Source organism: Symphalangus syndactylus, chromosome X, assembly GCF_028878055.3.
Source record: "Symphalangus syndactylus isolate Jambi chromosome X, NHGRI_mSymSyn1-v2.1_pri, whole genome shotgun sequence".
Lineage (NCBI taxonomy): Eukaryota > Metazoa > Chordata > Mammalia > Primates > Hylobatidae > Symphalangus > Symphalangus syndactylus.
Genome location: NC_072447.2, coordinates 29600416 through 29618793, shown reverse-complemented (window position 1 = coordinate 29618793; position 18378 = coordinate 29600416). Strand labels below are relative to the sequence as shown.

Below are 18378 nucleotides of genomic sequence, written 5' to 3'. Positions count from 1 at the left end.
GATTTGGGTGGACTCTCACATTACCACCCACATAGAATAGACCTATCAATTTGCTTACCAAATAGCCCAGGCTGCCTATTTTCATAAACAGATGAAACTAGAAAGCAATTAAGGCACAGAGGAGACACAAAAACCTGGCAGAAATAAATATAGTATTTCCTGTAAGGAAGCCAGCAGCCATTAGGTAACCTCTTACATACATAAAAGATGTGTGTTGAATTAACATGACTTGTAATCACTATAGTTTTTTAGGATTTAGAAGGAAATGATGTCATGAGAGTAAGAAGTTCAAGTTGGCAGTTCTATTTGGCACACTTGATTTTGAGCCTACAGTGTGTCCAACATTGAGTGACTGGTTCCAGAAATAAAGATCAGCTGTCCGTGGCCTTGAGTGACGATGAACAAGTTTGAGAGATAGGCTGCATAACTAATTAATATGCAAGATTGCTGTGGGGTGGCAGACTCGGAAGGCATGGAAGAGGTTACAGAACTGTCATTTGTAAACTTTGTCACCCTGGCCAAACCCCTTCCCTGCACTAACCTTCAGTTTTCTGGTCTGTAAAATGAGATAGGTAACAACTCTCTTACTTTACGGGACTTAAATGAGAAACCTTATGTGAAAGTATTTGGCACATTGTGGGTACCAACTACGTTTTAAAAAAGAAAAGATGGGGGAAAAATGTAGGTGCTAGAGTAGAGTCTATTCGCTTTGCTATGAAAGGTCCAAGGAAAGAAAAGTTGTTTTTTTCTTAAGGTAATCAAGTAAGGTATTTTAGAAGGGAGCACATTGAAATTAGACTTTGAAGGATGAGAGTGATTTTATGATAATGATCCTAGCCAATGCTTAAGGAGGGCTTACTATGTGCTAGGCTGTTTAGAGTTTACTGGTCACAACTGCTCTATGGGGTAGGTCATGACACCTCCACCTTATGGGGTAGGCCAGAACACCCCCACCCTATGGGATATTTTGTGATACTCCCAGCCCATGGGGTAGGTTGTGACACATTCACCCTATAGAGTAAGTTGTAACATCACTCCCTGCTTATAGCTTATGGAGCTGCAATAGATAAATAAATTGCCCAGGTCACACTGCTAGTGGGTGGAGCTAGATTTGAATCCCAGCAGTCTAACTCCACAGCCCATATTCGTGACCATGCTACTAATGCTAGAGAAGGACATACCTGCTGTGTGACCCTCCTAAACCAGAGATTGCTCTAACCTAAATACAGGAAGGCAGTCATAGGATGTCAAATCTTACAGGAAACCTAGAAGTCATTTTACAGATGTAACACTGAGCCCCAGCAGCCTAAGTGACTTAGCCAGTACTGTTAACCAGTGACCTAAGAGGCATGGCCCTGGGAGCCAGCTTCAGGTGTCATACCTGTACACCATCCACTCCATGATGGCAGTAAACAGAGTAGGAGATATCTGTGTGTTCAGCCAAACATACTACAGCTTTGCTAAGGGACATAGTTTGGTGAAACTACCCATAAATTTGAGTCTTAACAGACCCGTGCAAGAGACATTTTATTGGAAATATCAGAAAGATGTTACCTATAATCTTTCAATAGGAATCTCCTGCTGAAAGGCAGTGTTAAATAGCAAAATTTGAAACCGCATTCTGAAAATAGGTAAGAACATACAACCTCAAAAGTTGGAATAAATTCTCAGTGGTACAGAAGGGGAGCAGGAAACAGGATACCAAGGGAGATAGGGTTATCTAGTTAAATAGCCACTGGATAGTTCCCTCAACCAGGAAGTGTATTCCCTGACTGGCTCAGGGTGGTGCCTTTAAAGATTTATCTTTTAAAATTCAGAGATAAGGATAGCAATTCCTTACCCTTTGACTTGGTTTAGTTATCCTCTCTTACTTTACATGCCATATAGCTAAAGATTTTGGTAGGTGTCAAGATGTTAAAATAATACATGTGGTGGGAGGGCAGTAGAGCAGGAAGGGTGGGAAAGAAAGGGAAGACGCTCCAAGTGGGGCGGGATCTGGAAGGGAAACTGGAGGGCCCTGTGACAAACCTGATCTTCAAATATTTGCCCAAATGCCAGGCCCGCTTATCTTCCTGCTAAATAACTGAACAAAATGTGATGGTAGGTTTAAACAAGAACAAAAAGTTTGACTGAGAATCAAGTAAAGTGGTTCAAAAAGCCTTAGGATGCTGGCCAAAGACAAATACCGGCTTCACAGAACCTGACAGATCCTTATTTCACATGATGTTATGCAGGAGAGGGAAAGTTAAAGTTGATCTTGGCATGATATGGACAGAAATCTTTTAACATTGACAGTCAAATTCTCAGCATCTTGGAGCATCAGACCTTAATTGATCCAAAATAAGTGTATAAAAACCAGACACTTTGGGAAGATCATTTTCTCACAAAGAAGGCAAGAATCTTAATGCTAGTCCTTTTGGAGCTAAGTTTTGCTTTAGGTGTGAGATTAATCTTCAGTGCCCCATAGAGCTTTTCTAAGTCTTTTCTTCTTTTCAGTAACCTCTTTCTTTCTGCTCCCTCTCCTCTGCCTAGGGCACTCTCTCTGGGCACCTTCCTTAGGAGAAAAGCAAAAAGTAATAAATCCATGAGCTAGCATCTCATGCTGAATTAAACATGTAACACTGCTTTCATGATGCCGGTTAGTGCAAGTGAAACCACCGAGCTGGGTTCGAATCCCTGCTCTGTCTCTATGGAACCTGTCATGTTACTTAACCCAGCTAAACCTCAGCTTCCCCATCTGTAAAGGCAGTGAAACAATAACCACTTCGAAGGGTTATGAGTAGTCAAGAGAAAATGGCAGCCTAATGCCAAACACCCTAGTAGATATTCTAAAAACTTATGTCCCTTCTCATCACTCCATAGGCAAAGTTTTAAAAAAGACCATAGCAAAGTTAAAAAACTAAAGACAATGAAATAATAATATTTTTTTAACAGGATAAAATTTTTTTTATGATAAAATTTTACTTCCCATCCCTCTGTCCCCAGCTCCTGGGTATAGGAGATAATAGGAGGCAGGAAGACCTCCTCATGTATTGCCATGTCAACAAACACCAGTCCATAGTAGGTTTGTCGCAGACTTTCCATCCTGAGACGAGTTACCATAAAATGAGGTTGAACCATCCCCTTATTGACTGTGTATTTGTGCCACCACATTTCCTACAAATAAATGCTTGGATGTGACTCAAAGTGTGGTCCGTGCACTTGCATCATCCGGGCACTCATTAGACATGCAGACTCTCAGTTCCCAACCAAGACCTCACGCAGCCAGGTCTTCATTTTAGCAAGATCCCCAGGTGATCCATGTGCACAGGAAAGCTTGAGAAGCACTTACATGGACCACAAAGTTGTACTCCTTTTCAAATCCAATGAAATCATTGCGGCCCACAAAATCTTTCAAAATTATATGGATGTGAGTACAACTGTATGGTTCACCTCCCTCCCACCTGTCTATCTCCATCTAAAATACACAAAGCACTTGATTTAGGGAGACCTCAGGAACCTAAGAGCAAATATTTGTAGCTAAAGTAACATCATAAAAACACAGTTAAAGAAGGTATAAGCAACATTGCTATGTCTCTTTGGAAACAGTTATGAGGCCAATATGAAAGGCTATGGAAAGGCAATACCTAAAGAAGAGGACGGAGAAAATTAGCAGAGAATGCACACAAAGCTAGATAGAACTGGTGGTGATACATAAACAATCTGATAGCTTCCCTAACTGAGATTTTGAGCAAGGAGTGAATTTACAGTGAAATTATAGCAGTTTCAGCCGTTGACCTCCAAATTACCTGGTCCCATCTAAAGTCCCAGAGAAAGCCCTAGCAATTTCATATTAAAAATGTTGTTACTATTTTTCTTAAAGTGAGCTTCCCAAAGTTTGTAACTTCAGGCCCCACAACACCGGGAACCAAACCTATTTTCCCCATAGTACATGACACTGAGTAGCCACCTGCCGCTTAAACGCACCATCTCGGCTTGTTCCGTGCTTGCCTGGGTCTGCCGCGGTGGTTGGTCTGCTGTTGCAGGAACACAGCCCCGGCCGTCCTGTTTCCAGAAGCAAATTGTTTCACATTTTCCTGGCTGCCGGGTCAGAAATGGCTACATTACTCAGTGCCCCCAACACGTTTATTGTCCTACAGAGCCTTACACAATCCCACAGGAAACCACGCTCAACACTTAGCCAACACTTGTTGATCTGATTGAACGCAACAAAAACGGAGACAAAAGCATACTTCATAAAGTTTCCAGTTTTGATAACTATAGCTCCCACTTTTCCCAGGCAGCTCTTGGGTACATGTGATAACCCTGCCTTTGTTTGTAGAGCTCTGTGCTGGAAAGGACAAGAAAATATCTCAGCAAAACCCGACTGCTGACGCTGACTTCTCTCACACGAGCCAGGAAACCATTAGGTAATGCCAAAGTGCACAGAGAATATGCAATGAAAACTTCAACTCAACATTTGGACAAAGGAAGGCCAGAAAATCTGTAAGAACAGTTCATATGATGGAAAAGGAGCTTATTTATATAGGTTAAAGTATTACGAAATCCAGAAATGGAAAATAGATTGTTTTTGCTAAGGTATGGTACACCCAGATCGCAATGAAAAAGTGTGTCACTTGACATCATTATGACAGACTCACAACTTTTGGCTTCCCCCATTCCACCATTTTCTCTGGTGCATACTGGCTGGCCATTTGTAATAAATCTAAGGACATATTTTATGTCCTGCTATGGATAGCCAAGAAAAGTAATCATCCTTTTGGCATGCATTGATACACTGTGTTTACTTATAAATTGTTGCTTAGTGTAACTTATCTGTAAGTATCTATGATGTGAAGAAGTCTTGGGTTGGCAGAGGAGAGTGAAGCTACTGACTTTCAAAGAGGTATTCTTTTGGGTGTACATGGAATTAGCATCATTTCTGTTAATTCTTTCAGTCAAGTCTTATTTGAGAACCTGCCATGTGCTGAGCATTCCGTTAGGGGTTGGAGACACAAGAGCAAACAGAAGAGAGGCAGCCCACATCTTCAAGGGGCTTATGTGTGTGTGTGGTGGGGGAACCACAAATAATGGTTTAATTACAGTAGAGTATGGGAAAAATAACTTGCAGAAATATTTTTTAATATTTCAGTTTGGAAACTAGAATTTTGGGAAGGGAAAGGAGTCCTTCAGAAGAATTCAAAAGAGCGTAACTTAAATTCTAATAGCAAATTAAAGTCACTGATGGATTCCAAATAGCTCTCCATTCTTTAGGAATATAGTGGGTAGTCATTCAAAAAATTAAGGGTGAAGCAGGGCAACAGTAGCATAACAACCTGCCCAAATAAATTAATTCTACACTCTGCTAATTAATTTCCTTTTCCACGTGGCAATTTGTATTTACTCCACAACTTATATATAGTAATATGGCAAAAGTTCAGTTCTAGAATAAAAAGTAAACTTAGGGTAGGGGAAGGAGGAGTTGGTGTTATGGTTTGGCTGTGTCCTCACCCAAATCTCATCTTGAATTGTAGTTCCCATAATCCCCACATGTTGTGGGAGGGACCTGGTGGGAGGTAATTGAATCATGGGAGTGGGTGTTTTTACCGTGCTGTCTTCATGATAGTGAATAAGTCTCACCAGATCTGATGGTTTTATACAGGGCAGTTCCCCTGCACACACACTCTTGCTTGCCACCAGGTAAGACATGCCTTTGTTCCTCTTTCACCTTCCACCATGATTGTGAGGCCTCCCCAGTCATATGGAACTGTGAGTCCATTAAACCTCTTTTCCTTTATAAATTACCCGGTCTTGAGTATTTCTTCATAGCAGTATGAAAATGGACTGATACAGTTTGTATAACAGTGGAAACACCTGGGCACAATCTCTTGGGACTTCCATCCCTTCTTGGGGCATAAAACACCCAAGGGCAGCTGAGAGGAGTGGTTTCCTCTAAGGCAAAATGTCACTGATTTATTTACTTATTCTATTGATTCACTTCCTCTGCTACTTCTCCTGTTTCTTTGGCTCTGTATTTTCCATGAGTTTAGTTACATCCTAACTTTTGGCAACCTGCTATTACGATAATATGACTTCATTTACTCAAATTATACTCTGCATTGTCATCTTTACTTAGTTAGAATTTTAGGAATTTTCTCCTAAGCTTGTTCATGCAAGCCTTTAGCAGACCACAACTAAAGGGACATGGCATGGGATAATTTGACTTCATGATGTGAACAAGCCTGTTTACTTGTGCTTACATTTTTAAAATAAAAAAGAACCTGGTAGAATCCATTGTCAGAGACAGAGAGAAAGGGGGAAGGGGAGAGAGAGAGAGGGGAAGAAAGAAAATGAGATAATCAGAGTCCTTCTGGCTTGTGGCTGACCTGTATTTTTCTCTCACTTTAAAAAATTCACTTGACTCATGGCTTTAAACACCATCTATATGCTTATGACAGCCAGGACCTCTTCCCTGAATTCCAGATTCATGTTTGACTGTCAACTTGTCCATCTGTACTTGGGATATCTGATATATATGTCAAAACTTGTCCAAAGCTGACCTCCTGATTCACACCCCCCCACAAAACTAGTTTTTCCTACAGTCTTCCTCTTCTCAGCTAATAGGAACTCTCCCCCTCCAGTTGCTCTAGCTAAAGAGTATGGAGTCATCCTTAATTTTTACCCTTCTCTTGCACCAAACGTTCAATCCTTCATGAAATAAGGTTAGCACTAGCCTCAAATGTACCCCGTTTGGCCACTTTTCAATACCTCTACTGCCACCTACTGGTCGGAGTTGCCACCACCCCGAGGGGGAATATTGTACTAGTCTCCCGACTGTTCTCCTTCTTCCACTCTTGCCCCTGCAGTCTATTCTCCACTGAGTGGCCAGAGTGACTCTTTAAATGTAAGTCACATCTTAGCACGTCTCCAGTCTGAACTCTTCACTTGTCCCCCCTGTTCTGGTCCCCTAGGACTGTCTCTAACATCATCACATGATTATTCTACTTCATCTTACCACTCCTAAAACTGGCATCTTTTCTACTCCTCCAATATTCTGAGCAACATCTGCTCCAGGGCCATTGCATTGGCAGTATCCTCTGCTTGGCAAACTGTCCCAGATATCTGACTGGCTCATGTCCTCATTTCCAGGTTCTGCTTCTAATGGCATCTTCCTAATAGCCCTACACAGACCACCCTGTTTAACATCACAGCCTCACCCCCCACCCTGCACTCCAATCTCCCCTACTCTGCTCCATGTTTTCTTTCTTCTACAGGACTCATCACCTTATAGCATAATGCATAATTTACTTATTTATTACCTTTATTATTTGTCTCTCCTCACTAAAGAGTAAGACACAAGGGCTCCAACAGCTTATCTCTGCAGTTTGAACTTTGCTTACGGGTATCTCTTCTTTGGGGGCATCACTCCAGTACCTCCTGCATGTATTCCTTCTGGTGCTAAAATAATCTGCTTGTAAGTTGGGATCTGATGGGAATTATTCACACTTACTAGAATTGAAGATTAACATGTCACCTCTCCTAAGGGTGCTTGCATATCAAACCTCAGGTTCAGTGCCGGAACAAACTGCCCTGTTTTTAATTAAAGGAAATGGGTGAGTAGGAGGTGGAGGTAGACACAAAAATGTTTGTTGTTTCCTTTTGTTATCACCCATGTCCTGTCCTGTCACCCATGAAACCTTTACATAGACTATTGGCATTTTGTCAATCTTACTCCTGTTTTTCTAGTGGGAGGTAAGTATTTGTGGTCTACATGGAGTTGGCGAACTATGAGCCCCATGAGTTTTTGTGAATAAAACTTATTGGAACACAGCCACTATTCCTGCCCTACGGCCTCTGCATTGATGGTGTCCTCTACTTGGCAAACTGTCAAGTGTTGTCTATGTCTGCTTTCAGTCTACAACGGCAGAGTTGAATAGTTGAGACAGAGATTGTATGCTCACAAAATCTCAAATACTTACTATCTGGCCTTCACAGAAATAAATCACCAACTCATACTCTGGAAGCATCCTGCCAGCTTTGGAAGTGATCTTGCAGCTTGGAATTTAGTTTAACGGCTCAATTCAACAGAGAGTCACTTCATTTACTGTGTACAAGGTGCTGGAGTTGCAAACAAAGAAAGTAGACAAAGGGGTATAACGTTTTGGAATCCTTCTAGTTCTGATTCCCACTGTGACTCAAATTATTTTTTTCCTAAGATTGTATCATGAAACATTTCAAAATATAGAAAAGTTAAAAAAAGTTAAAGCACCAATACACCACCATCTGGATTCTACAATTAACATTTTGCTGTATTTGCTTTGCCATATATCAATCCGTTTATCCATCTCTCTATTCATCCATTAATTCACTTTGTTGTCATTCCTATTATTATTGCTACTATTGTTATTTTTTGGTGCATTCAAAGTAAGTTGTGGACATCAGTACACTTAATCCATAAACACTAGTTAATGTACATAACATTAACTAGAGGTTGTTAGTTATTCAAATTATTTTTTAATTTTTACTCCAATACTGTGATCTAGAAAGCAGCCTCCATTGAGCCAGAAGACAAAACTTTACAAAAGCTGAAAACTGAGAAAGGTTATCAGGGTAATTGAGGTAAGTATCAGGGGAATCATTCACCTAAATTTCTCCAGTTTCCTGGTTCAGAGATGAATTGGCCTTTCAGGCCTGAGAGTATTTTGCTTGTGATGGATTCTAGAAAGTTCTGTGGCTCAAAGGAAAGGGTCATAAGCTTTTTTTTTTCGGAGACACTGCCAAAAACCCAAGGGAAAGATAGAGAAAAGCACAATTATGAGTTTCATGCAACAGCTGATCACATGTAGCTTCTGGGTCAGAGCACTGGTCGATGGAACAGACCGTGTCTGTGCAGAATGCTCTCATGAGAGTGGATATGGGAGTCACATGTACTCATCTTTTCTGGATATCTTTGGATGTCTTTAAACACCCAGTGTATTTATGGCCTTCGTAAACCAGCATTTACAAAATAATCAGTCCTTGACTTGGAGCCAATTGATTTCCTGGGTTCAATGAGTCTGAGTCTTTAATATGGAATATTTCAGAGACATTTGTCATCTAATGAATAGCAGCTACACTGCCCTGAAGGGCAAATTAACAAAATCTACAAGAAAGAATTTTTGAGTTGATGGCTTGAAGAAGAAAGAAACAAAAATAATGAAGTGTTTAAGGTGTCCATGTACTTTTTTTTAAAAAAATTTTTGAGACGGAGTTTCACTCTTGTTGCCCAGGCTGGAGTGCAATGGCACGACCTCGGCTCACCGCAACCTCCGTCTCCCGGGTTCAAGCGATTCTCCTGCCTCAGTCTCCCGAGTAGCTGGGATTAGAGGTATGCGCCCCCATGCCTGGCTAATTTTGTAATTTTAGTAGAGGCAGGGTTTCTCCATTTTGGTCAGGCTGGTCTCGAACTCGCGACCTCAGGTGATCTGCCTGCCTCGGCCTCCCAAAGTGCTGGGATTACAGGCGTGAGCCACTGCGCCTGGCCCCATGTACTTCTATAATATGTATCTTTGAAAAGAAATTCAGTAAGTTTTACAGAGGAGGAAAATGGAATTCTTGAATAAAAAAGAAAAGAGTCAAAGTACGTAAATAATGTGGTTGTCTTTAAAGATTATAATGGTGTTATTTGGAATCATTTAGGGAAGGCTTTGTTCATTGTCATATCAGCATGAGTTTTCTTTATGCTTCCCAAGATTCCAAAGGTGATCAACAGTCTGTCTACACACTCATATATTTAGCCGCCTACTCCACATCTTGATCTGGATGTCAATGACTGTGAAAAAGTGCTCAAAGCTTAATACACAGGGTCACAGTTCTCATCTCAAAACAGGACCCTGTTACAGTGAAACATTATACGCCCTTTGTTCATTTGTAAGAATTCTTCCCTCTCTCACCTTTGTTTCTCCTCATTTTAGTCTTCTGCCTTTTCAGACTTGTTCTTTTTTCTTTTTTTTTTTTTCTGCAGGGGCCTGTAAATGGAATTCCTGCATTGCTCTAACCATGTACACCCTTGGACTTAGCTTTTACCTGTAACTGGCTTCTGAGAGACAAAGAGGAGAAACCTTCACTCCTAGTACACCTATTACAGTTGCAGAGGTGGAGGAGACAGTTGCAGAACTAGTTACAATGACGATAAGAAACAATACTTTGTTATTCCATAGCACTTTTAATGTTCATGTGTATTATCTCAGTTAGCCTTGAACCGCCTAAGTAAGGTGATGAGGACGGGTTTAAGCCCCACTGATACTTTAAAAGCCCAGAGAAAAGTGTTCGTTCCTCTACTAACCTGTTCTTTTAGAGCAGGGATCTGCATACTAGGCCTGCAGCCAAAATGAGTAGGTAATCCACTACCTATTTCTGTGTAGCCAGAGGGCTAAGAATGGTTTTTACATTTTAAGTGGTTTTACATTTAAGATCAAAAGAAGGATAATATTTCATGACAAGTAAAAATTATATGAACTCAAAATTGTATGAATTTTATGAATTTAAATTGCAGTATTCATAATTAAAGTTTTATTGAACTACAGCCACATTCATTTATTTACATGTTATCTATGGCTGCTTTCTTGCTACAAAGGCAAACTGGAGAATGTACATGGCCCGCAAAGTCAAAGTATTTACTATCTGGTCCTTCACAGACAAAGTTTGCCAACCTTATTTTAGAGACACCACTGTCTTTCCTTTCTCAAAACCAGGCAATGAGCCTTCTGTTGTTTAGAGAACAGAAACTGCAGCTATGCCTGTACCACCAGTTAATAATCCTAGTAATGAACTAGATCCCCTCACTGGCTTGTGCCAGCTCCTCATTCTCCTGGGAAAACTCTGCAACGCCTGCCTACTGTGTTCCAACAACATACAAACTCTTAACCAATTATCCCCCCACTAGAGCGTGCCTTCTCTTCAGGCGGGAATAAAGACATATGGCTGCCCGCCCCCACTCCCGCACTCCTTCTCTCGCAATTCTAACTGACAAACAGCAGGCAACTTATCTATGGAACAAACGATTCTGTAGTGCTTAGAATGTGACAGGCTCATTTAATTCTCATTGCAGCCCTATGAGGCTGGCACTATTATCATCACCATCCTCATTTTATAGAGGAGGAACCAGAGGCACAAACAGGCTGAGCCACCTGTCCCAGGTCATGCCAAGTGGTGCCTCCCAGCGGTGGAGGCAGCACTGGAATCCGTGCCGCCAAGCTCCGCGGGCGGGGTGACAGGGAGACTACAGTTAAAAACAGATTTCCCACAAGACCGACCGGAGCACCGATTAGAGTACCTACCCGGGCCACACATTTCCTCCTGGAGCACAGCAAGTGCCCCCTAAATTACCCGAGTGAGCATCTCTTCCCGGCACGAGAGGCAGGGAGGCCAAAGGGCCGCCAAGCTGGCCTGGGCGAGGCGTAGGGCGGAGCGAGAGTGGAGTGACATTCCCTAGGGCGGAGCCCCAGGGCCTCCGAGACCCATAGACTCCTGCCTCCCGCCTCCCGCCTCCCGCCTCCCGCCTCCCGCCTCCCGCCTCCCGCCGCCCGCCGCCCGCCGCCCGCCGCCCGCCTCCCGCCGCCCGCCGCCCGCCTCCCGCCTCCCGCCTCCCGCCTCCCGCCTCCTCTAGGCCGCCGGCCGCGAAGCGCTGAGTCACGGTGAGGCGACGGGACCCGCACTCTCTTAACCTGCCCTCCCTGCACTCGCTCCCGGCGGCTCTTCGCGTCCCCCCCAACCCCGCCGCTAAGGCTCCAGGTGCCGCTACCGCTGCGTGAGTACCTGGGGCCCCTGCAGGGGTCCACTAGGTGAGGGAATGCTGGCCATCAGTTTGCAAAATCCTGCCTTCCCTAACTCACTTTAGACTCCTAGGGGAGATAACAAGAGATACTTAAATTGTACTACGAAATTTGCTGAAAATGGTAGACGGCTTTTCTTTCTGCAAAGCGCTGAGATCTAAGTACCTCATCAGTTGTTCACATGCATACAATTTAATCGTAGGAGTCTAGAAGGACCCAGACATAATCTAGATGGGGATAAAGATACTTTCTGGTTGCTTCGATGTAGGTGATGACCGGCCTGTACTGCTTTGAGTATTAAGCTCGTTTCTGCGCCTTACATCCCATCACCCAATAAATATTTATTGATTACTATTCAGGGAGGATACATTTTAGGGTAGGCCTTGACTAAGTGGAGGGTATTGTGGAGTAGAGCCCTTCTGAATAACAGCAGCTAACATTCTCATAGCACTAACTGCACCCCTTTGAGGTAGGCAGCCTTATCATTCCATTTTACAGATAAAACTGAGCCACAGAGAACCTCAGGTCACACAGCTGATATGTGGTGAAGCTGAGATGCAAACCTAGGCTGTCTGGTTCCAGAGTCTGCTTTTTGCCAAAGCACCTCTCTTCGTTTCAGTAGGAATCTTTGAAGGAATTGGGTATATTTCACTTGAAGAAAAGATTTAAGGGATTGGGGGTACTGTCTGCAAACACTTGAAGTGGAAAAGGGATTGATTATATTCCTCCTGGGATAGTCCATTAGAACCTAGACCTCCCAAAGAGGAAAAGACTTTCGAATAACAAACTCTGGCTATAGGTAAGTCCTGAAATATGAGATACATTGCCAAGAGCAGCTGGTCCATGACTTGCTTATGCTCTAGAAGACTTCATGAGTAAGCTGAAAGATTTCTTGCCCAAAATGTTGGCCCTGAACTTCAGGAATAGATGGGTCTTTGAATTCAATGACCCTCGAAGATCCCTTTTAATGCCAAGATCTTCAGCATGTTCTGGTAAGAGTTAGAGACCTCTTTGTTTTTCTCCATGTTCTCTAAGGCACCACACAAACCTCCCCCCATCTGTCAGCCTCATTGGTAGCAGCTACCTCATGGGTGCTACCAGTGAGGCTGACAGATGAGTGGCACTGGGGAAGGGGTGGGAGATCGAGAGAATTCAGTGAAGTAAGAAAGATAAAGTGTTCATTGGAGATTTTTAGTAAGTGGCCAACAGAGCTGCTAAAGTCATGCTTCACTTAATGACGGGGATATGTTCTGAGAAATGCATTGTTAGGTGATTTTGTCGTTGTGCAAACATCTTAGAGTGCACTTAGACAAACCTAGCTGGTATAACCTAGGTGTGTAGTAGGATATATGGTATAGCCTATTGTTCCAAGGCTACAAACCCATACAGCATGTTCCTGTACTGAATACTGAGGCAACTGCAACACCATGGTGAGTATTTGTGTATCTAAACATACCTAAACATAGAAAAGATACACAAAAATATGGCATTATAGTCTTATGGTACTACTGTCATACATACAGTCCATATATTGTTGACTGTGTAACGTTGACCTAAATGTCATTATGCGGCAGGCACATGACTATATTGCTAACCTTTGCACAAGATGACTGTAGGATTACATGAGATAATTGTAAATAATTGGTGGGGTACTGGGCACCTAGTAGGTATGCATACATGTTCACCATCATTATGGTTGTTTTAAATCACCTAACCCAGGCCCTGCGCATAGTAAGACATCAACAAATTGTAGCTGCTGCTATTTTGTGCATCTAATCTTAATATCATTTATTTTGTAGTCCGTGGATGTTCTATCCTTTATGACTTCTTTTTTTGTTGTCCTTCCTTTAGACCTCCATCCTCTACAGCTCAGCATCAGAATACTCTCTTTTTAGACTCCGATATGGGGTCCTCCAAGAAAGTTACTCTCTCAGTGCTCAGCCGGGAGCAGCCGGAAGGGGTTGGAGCGAGGGTCCGAAGAAGCATTGGCCGACCCGAGGTATGCTACTTGGGTGGCCGTTCCTTGTTTTCTTTTCAGAAGGGACTGGTGGGATGTTGATGGTGATTTGGGAAAAGGGGGCCAAGATAGTCATGAGCTGGCCTGTGGGGTGCGTAAGTGCAAACTTTAAAGTTTGCAGTTGGGGGCAAACCAGCCCCAGCCCAAAGGGGGTTTCTGTAATGTGAATACAGAGGTCTTGGGCAGAAGGTGCAGCTGAGCTTCAGGAAATGTCTCTGCTTCTCTCTGCACACCGGCGTGCCCCCCTGGGCTGACGTGCTATCGGCCTCAGCATGCATATCGCCAAACATGCCCACCCCACAGCCCCTAAGTTTATTTGCCCACACTTCAAAGCACCAGGAAGTAACTCTGATTCTCAATTCCAAATTCCTAGGAGAGAGAATCTGATTGGTTCAGCATAGATCAGGTCTCCACTCCTGGCCAATCTGCCGTTGCCAAGGATTTAGATTCATTGAGAGACTGTTGGGACCCAACTCTGTAGATATCTGGTGAGGGACACGTGTAGATGGGTCTAGCTCTCAGAGAAGGTGATTATAGATTAGGTAGATGTCTTTCAACTTTAGAGAATGTTTTCATTTGAATATGGGAAATTTGGGATTTGTGGGGGAAATAAGTCTTACATGCACAGAAAGGTATCAGATGGTGGTCATAGCCCAGGGAATACAGCCCCTAGCACCATATCAGATCCCCAAAACATTTTCTAATAGAAGAAATACATTACAGAGATAGATTCCATTTTGAAAAGTGAGACTGGTTTGTCCCTCTTCTTAAACTCTACTCTGATAATTTTCATGCTACTTTGTTGCTCGACTTAAGCTTTAAAAGGGTTACTTTCTCAACTTTTTAATCTTTGAAATGTATTTATAGGGTTCTAAAAAACTCCTGGCCTTCCTCAATGAGCGCTGACCTACATTTTTGATGGGTTCATTTTTTTTAGTTATGTTTTAAATTGACAAATAAAAATTGTATATATTTATGATGTACAAAATGATGTTTTGATAGGTGTCTATATTGTGGGATGGCTAAATCAAGCTAATTAACATATTCATTAGCTCACATACTTATTTTTTTTGTGATGAGAACACTTAAAGTCTCTCTTAGCCAATTTCAAGTATACATTGTTATTAACTATAGTCACCATTTTGTGCAATGAATCTCTTGAACTCATTCCTCCTGACTGAAATTTTGCATCCTTTGACCAACATCTCTCCTTCCATATCCTCCCATCCCCTAGCCGGGGTAACCACCATTCTACTTTCTGCTTCTGTGAGTTTGATTTTTTTAGATTTCACATATGAGTGAGATCATGCAGTAGTTGTCTTTCTGTGCCTGGCTTATTTCACCTAGCGTAATGTTGATTGGCCACTGAGGCAGAGGAAAAACTATCAACGCAACTCTCCATCAGCCCCATCAGGCCACTTCTCTTTCCAATTAGCTTCCTGTTTACACCTGAATGTCTTTTGCGGTCCATCAAACAGTATTTTCTGAAGGATACCTGCAAACAAGATTATTCTAATGACTAAATGCACAGGGAGTGTTGGGGAGATGCAGGTGGAGGTGGTATCATATTCTACTAGGCTACATCACCAACAGAACAATTGGAAAGAATTTTGGGGCCCCAAACACACCTGTTAGTAAGCCACTATTATATATTGAGGGTAGCTAACACTTTAATTAGCCCATCTGTCAGGAACACATCTGCTGAGAATTTCTTTATTGTTTTTGTCCTGTGAATCCCTTTGGCAGTTTGATGAAACCTATCAATTTCTTCTGAAAGCAATGTTTTAAAATACATAAAATAAAATACATAGGATTACTAAAATAAAATATATAGGATTACCAAGGAAAACTTTTATACTGAGACATGGTTAAGAACAATTTTAAAAACTATTTCATAATCTGGTAATTTTACATTAAATAACACAATTGGGTGGCAGTTCTAGTAACTGCTGAATTTCAAAGCTGTGAAGAACGTTAATGATATTTCGATATATCTACTAACAACTGTAATGTGATATGAAAATAACTTTGATTTCAATTGGTGACACAGTCACACGTACTGGTAATTTACTGTGGTGCACTGACTACATTCATAATTGAAGAAGTTAAATTTCAGTCTGGAGACGACAGTAATGGTTGCACAATGTAAATATATTTAATGCCACAAAACCATACTCTTGAAATGGTTAAAATGCTAAATTTTGTGTTATGTATATTTTACCACAATAAAAAAAAACAGAAAAAAAATTAGTAGAGGTTAGTGACAATAAAGATGTAATTTTTTAGCAGTCCAAGTTTACAACCCCTCTGACTTCTATCAGTGGTGCCAGGTAAAAGTCCGTGGCTGATAACTTACGCTTTAAAGATCCCCATATTTTACTGATTCAGATCTCCTGTACCCCATGTATGACTCTACCCTAAGGAAAAATAAATGGATAGGCATCATTCCTATTCCCATCAGCCTGGTTTAATTACTATTGAGACAAAGGGTCTTTTTGTTTGTTTGTTTCCATATAATTGTATATTTTACATCATGGGATTATATAGAATAAACAATTTTGTGTTCCAATGTTTTTTTCATTTAACAATAGTAGCATAAGGACTTCCCATGTTATTATAAATTCTTCATAAACATCATTTTAATAGTTATGCCATGTCCCGTGTATAAGCATTGCATTATTCTCTTACTCATGAATCTATTTTTGACCATTTAGATTGTTGCCATGTTATTTTTGCACTCTACATACTACCAACTTGCCAGAAAAGTAGACTCCCTAACCCTCCCATCAGCAGAGAATGAAAGCATCTGTCTAACATCAAGAGGTTACTTTTCTTTCTTTTTCTTTTTCTTTCTTTCTTTCTTTTTTTTTTTTTTTTTTTTTTTTGAGACAGAGTTTCGCCCTTGTTGCCCAGGCTGGAGTGCAATGGCGTGATCTCGGCTCACCGCAACCTCCGCCTCCCTGGTTCAAGCGATTCTCCTGCCTCAGCCTCCTGAGTCGCTGGGATTACAGGCATGCGCCACCACGCCTGGCTAATTTTGTATTTTTAGTAGAGATGGGGTTTCTCCATGTTGGTCAGGCTGGTCTCAAACTCCCAACCTCAGGTGATCCGCCCGCCTTGGCCTCCCAAAGTGCTGGGATTACAGGCCTGGGCCACTGCGCCCGACCAAGAGGTTATTTTTCAAACTCTGCACCAAAGCTTCTGTCTCTAAAGAAATATCTCATAAACTTTGGACCCAGAACTATTTTAGCATAGTATCTACAACAGTGCTCAATATTCACGGCCGCAAGTGTTTTGACTCCTTTGACTGCAAATGTGGAGATAGAAGAGGAATTTACAATGCTCTCACTGAGCCTTTCTGTGATTTAACAACAAGGAAGAGATGGAGTGGGGCTGGCCCACACCCTTCATCACAGTAATACATGGGCCAGGCTAGCCAGACTGGAGTTTGAATGGCTGAGTAGCATAGGTGCTAGGGAGTGGTTCCTCTGTGCTCCCAGCAGGAGGGAAATCCACTACTAATCTGCACTTGCTTCTATGCCCACTCCTGCTACCAGACACTCCTCCGTGGAATGTGATTCTGCATGGGTCACTCTTATTTTTATTTTGTTAATGAAGAATTTCAATCATCATAGAAAAGTAGAGAAATAGTATGATGAATCTCCATGTTCCTTGCATCCACAATAATCAACTCATGGCAATCTTATTTCATCTATATTATCATCCATTTCTACCCTCAAAGTATTTTGAAGAGAATTCCAGCCATTATTTTATTTCACTTATAAATATTTCAGTTTGTATCTCTAAAAGATAACTAGAAAAAAAACACTACAATCTCATTATCACACTTACAAAAATTTTAAAAATCCCTTAATATCATCAAATAGCCCTGGCTAATCTTGTTCTTCACTGATTTAGCCTCTGTAGATGGTGCTTTTCATTATCAAGGTCTCTAGATATTGAGTCAAGGAAGTGGGCCATATAGTCACAGCTCAAGTCCATTCAAGGCTGTATCTAGATCTCAGTCTAGGATATGTGCTGCAGTTTCCTTCTGCCTTCTCATTGTTATCCCCAGGTTCCAATATAGAGGCTGATTAAATCCAGAAGGTCGCCTGAGGTGTTGGAGTCTATCTTGAGGAGCCTGTTCCTTCAGCTGCTGCCATATTGTCTTGATGTAGGCTGACCTAGAATCACCTGATTCTTGGCTACTACCATAGGCATTATTCCCCTTATATCAGTTAGGATTAGGTTCAACTGTATGTAACAGAAAGCATCATCCAAAACCAATGATATACATAAGTAAGTGTTTGTTTCTCTTTTGTAAAGTGCCAAAATAGGCACTCCAGGGTGGCCTTCCACTCTTATCAGGGACCTGTGTTCACTCTATCTTAGGTCATAATTCTTAGTACATTCTTAGTGCATCGCCTTATAGTCCAAGACAGCTGTTAGGGAAATGGCAACCATTTACCCTCTGGCAAAGAAAGGAGGAAGAGGGGAAGGGCAAAATGATACTCATCTGCTGTCCATCCTCCTCTTATAAGGAATTTTCCTAGAAGTTCCACCCTGCAA

General features: G+C 41.8%; 2 protein-coding genes across 16 annotated transcripts in view; one reads left to right on the top strand and one right to left on the bottom strand.

The window, feature by feature from the left end:
• The window catches only part of BMX (BMX non-receptor tyrosine kinase), a 63637-nt gene extending 52202 nt beyond the window's left edge, over positions 1-11435 (bottom strand). For 3 of the 8 annotated variants that reach the window (XM_063634550.1, XM_063634551.1, XM_063634552.1), the window contains exons 1-3: positions 11298-11422; positions 7959-8097; positions 3967-4080 (exon numbers count right to left, since the gene is read on the bottom strand). In XM_063634550.1, the coding sequence (XP_063490620.1) occupies positions 3967-4080; positions 7959-8006 (162 nt within the window). In that variant the 5' untranslated portion in view covers positions 8007-8097; positions 11298-11422. Of the gene's footprint in view, positions 1-3966; positions 4081-7958; positions 8098-11297 lie in introns of all 8 variants that reach the window. The other 5 variants (XM_063634549.1, XM_055269237.2, XM_055269238.2 and 2 more) reach the window with 5 other exon arrangements.
• Positions 11436-11456: 21 nt separating this feature from the next.
• PIR (pirin) overlaps positions 11457-18378 on the top strand; it is a 105395-nt gene continuing 98473 nt past the window's right edge. For 2 of the 8 annotated variants that reach the window (XM_063634556.1, XM_055267600.2), the window contains exons 1-2: positions 12592-12784; positions 13644-13791. In XM_063634556.1, the coding sequence (XP_063490626.1) occupies positions 13696-13791 (96 nt within the window). In that variant the 5' untranslated portion in view covers positions 12592-12784; positions 13644-13695. Of the gene's footprint in view, positions 11802-12591; positions 12785-13643; positions 13792-18378 lie in introns of those variants that run through there. The other 6 variants (XM_055267601.2, XM_055267598.2, XM_063634555.1 and 3 more) reach the window with 6 other exon arrangements.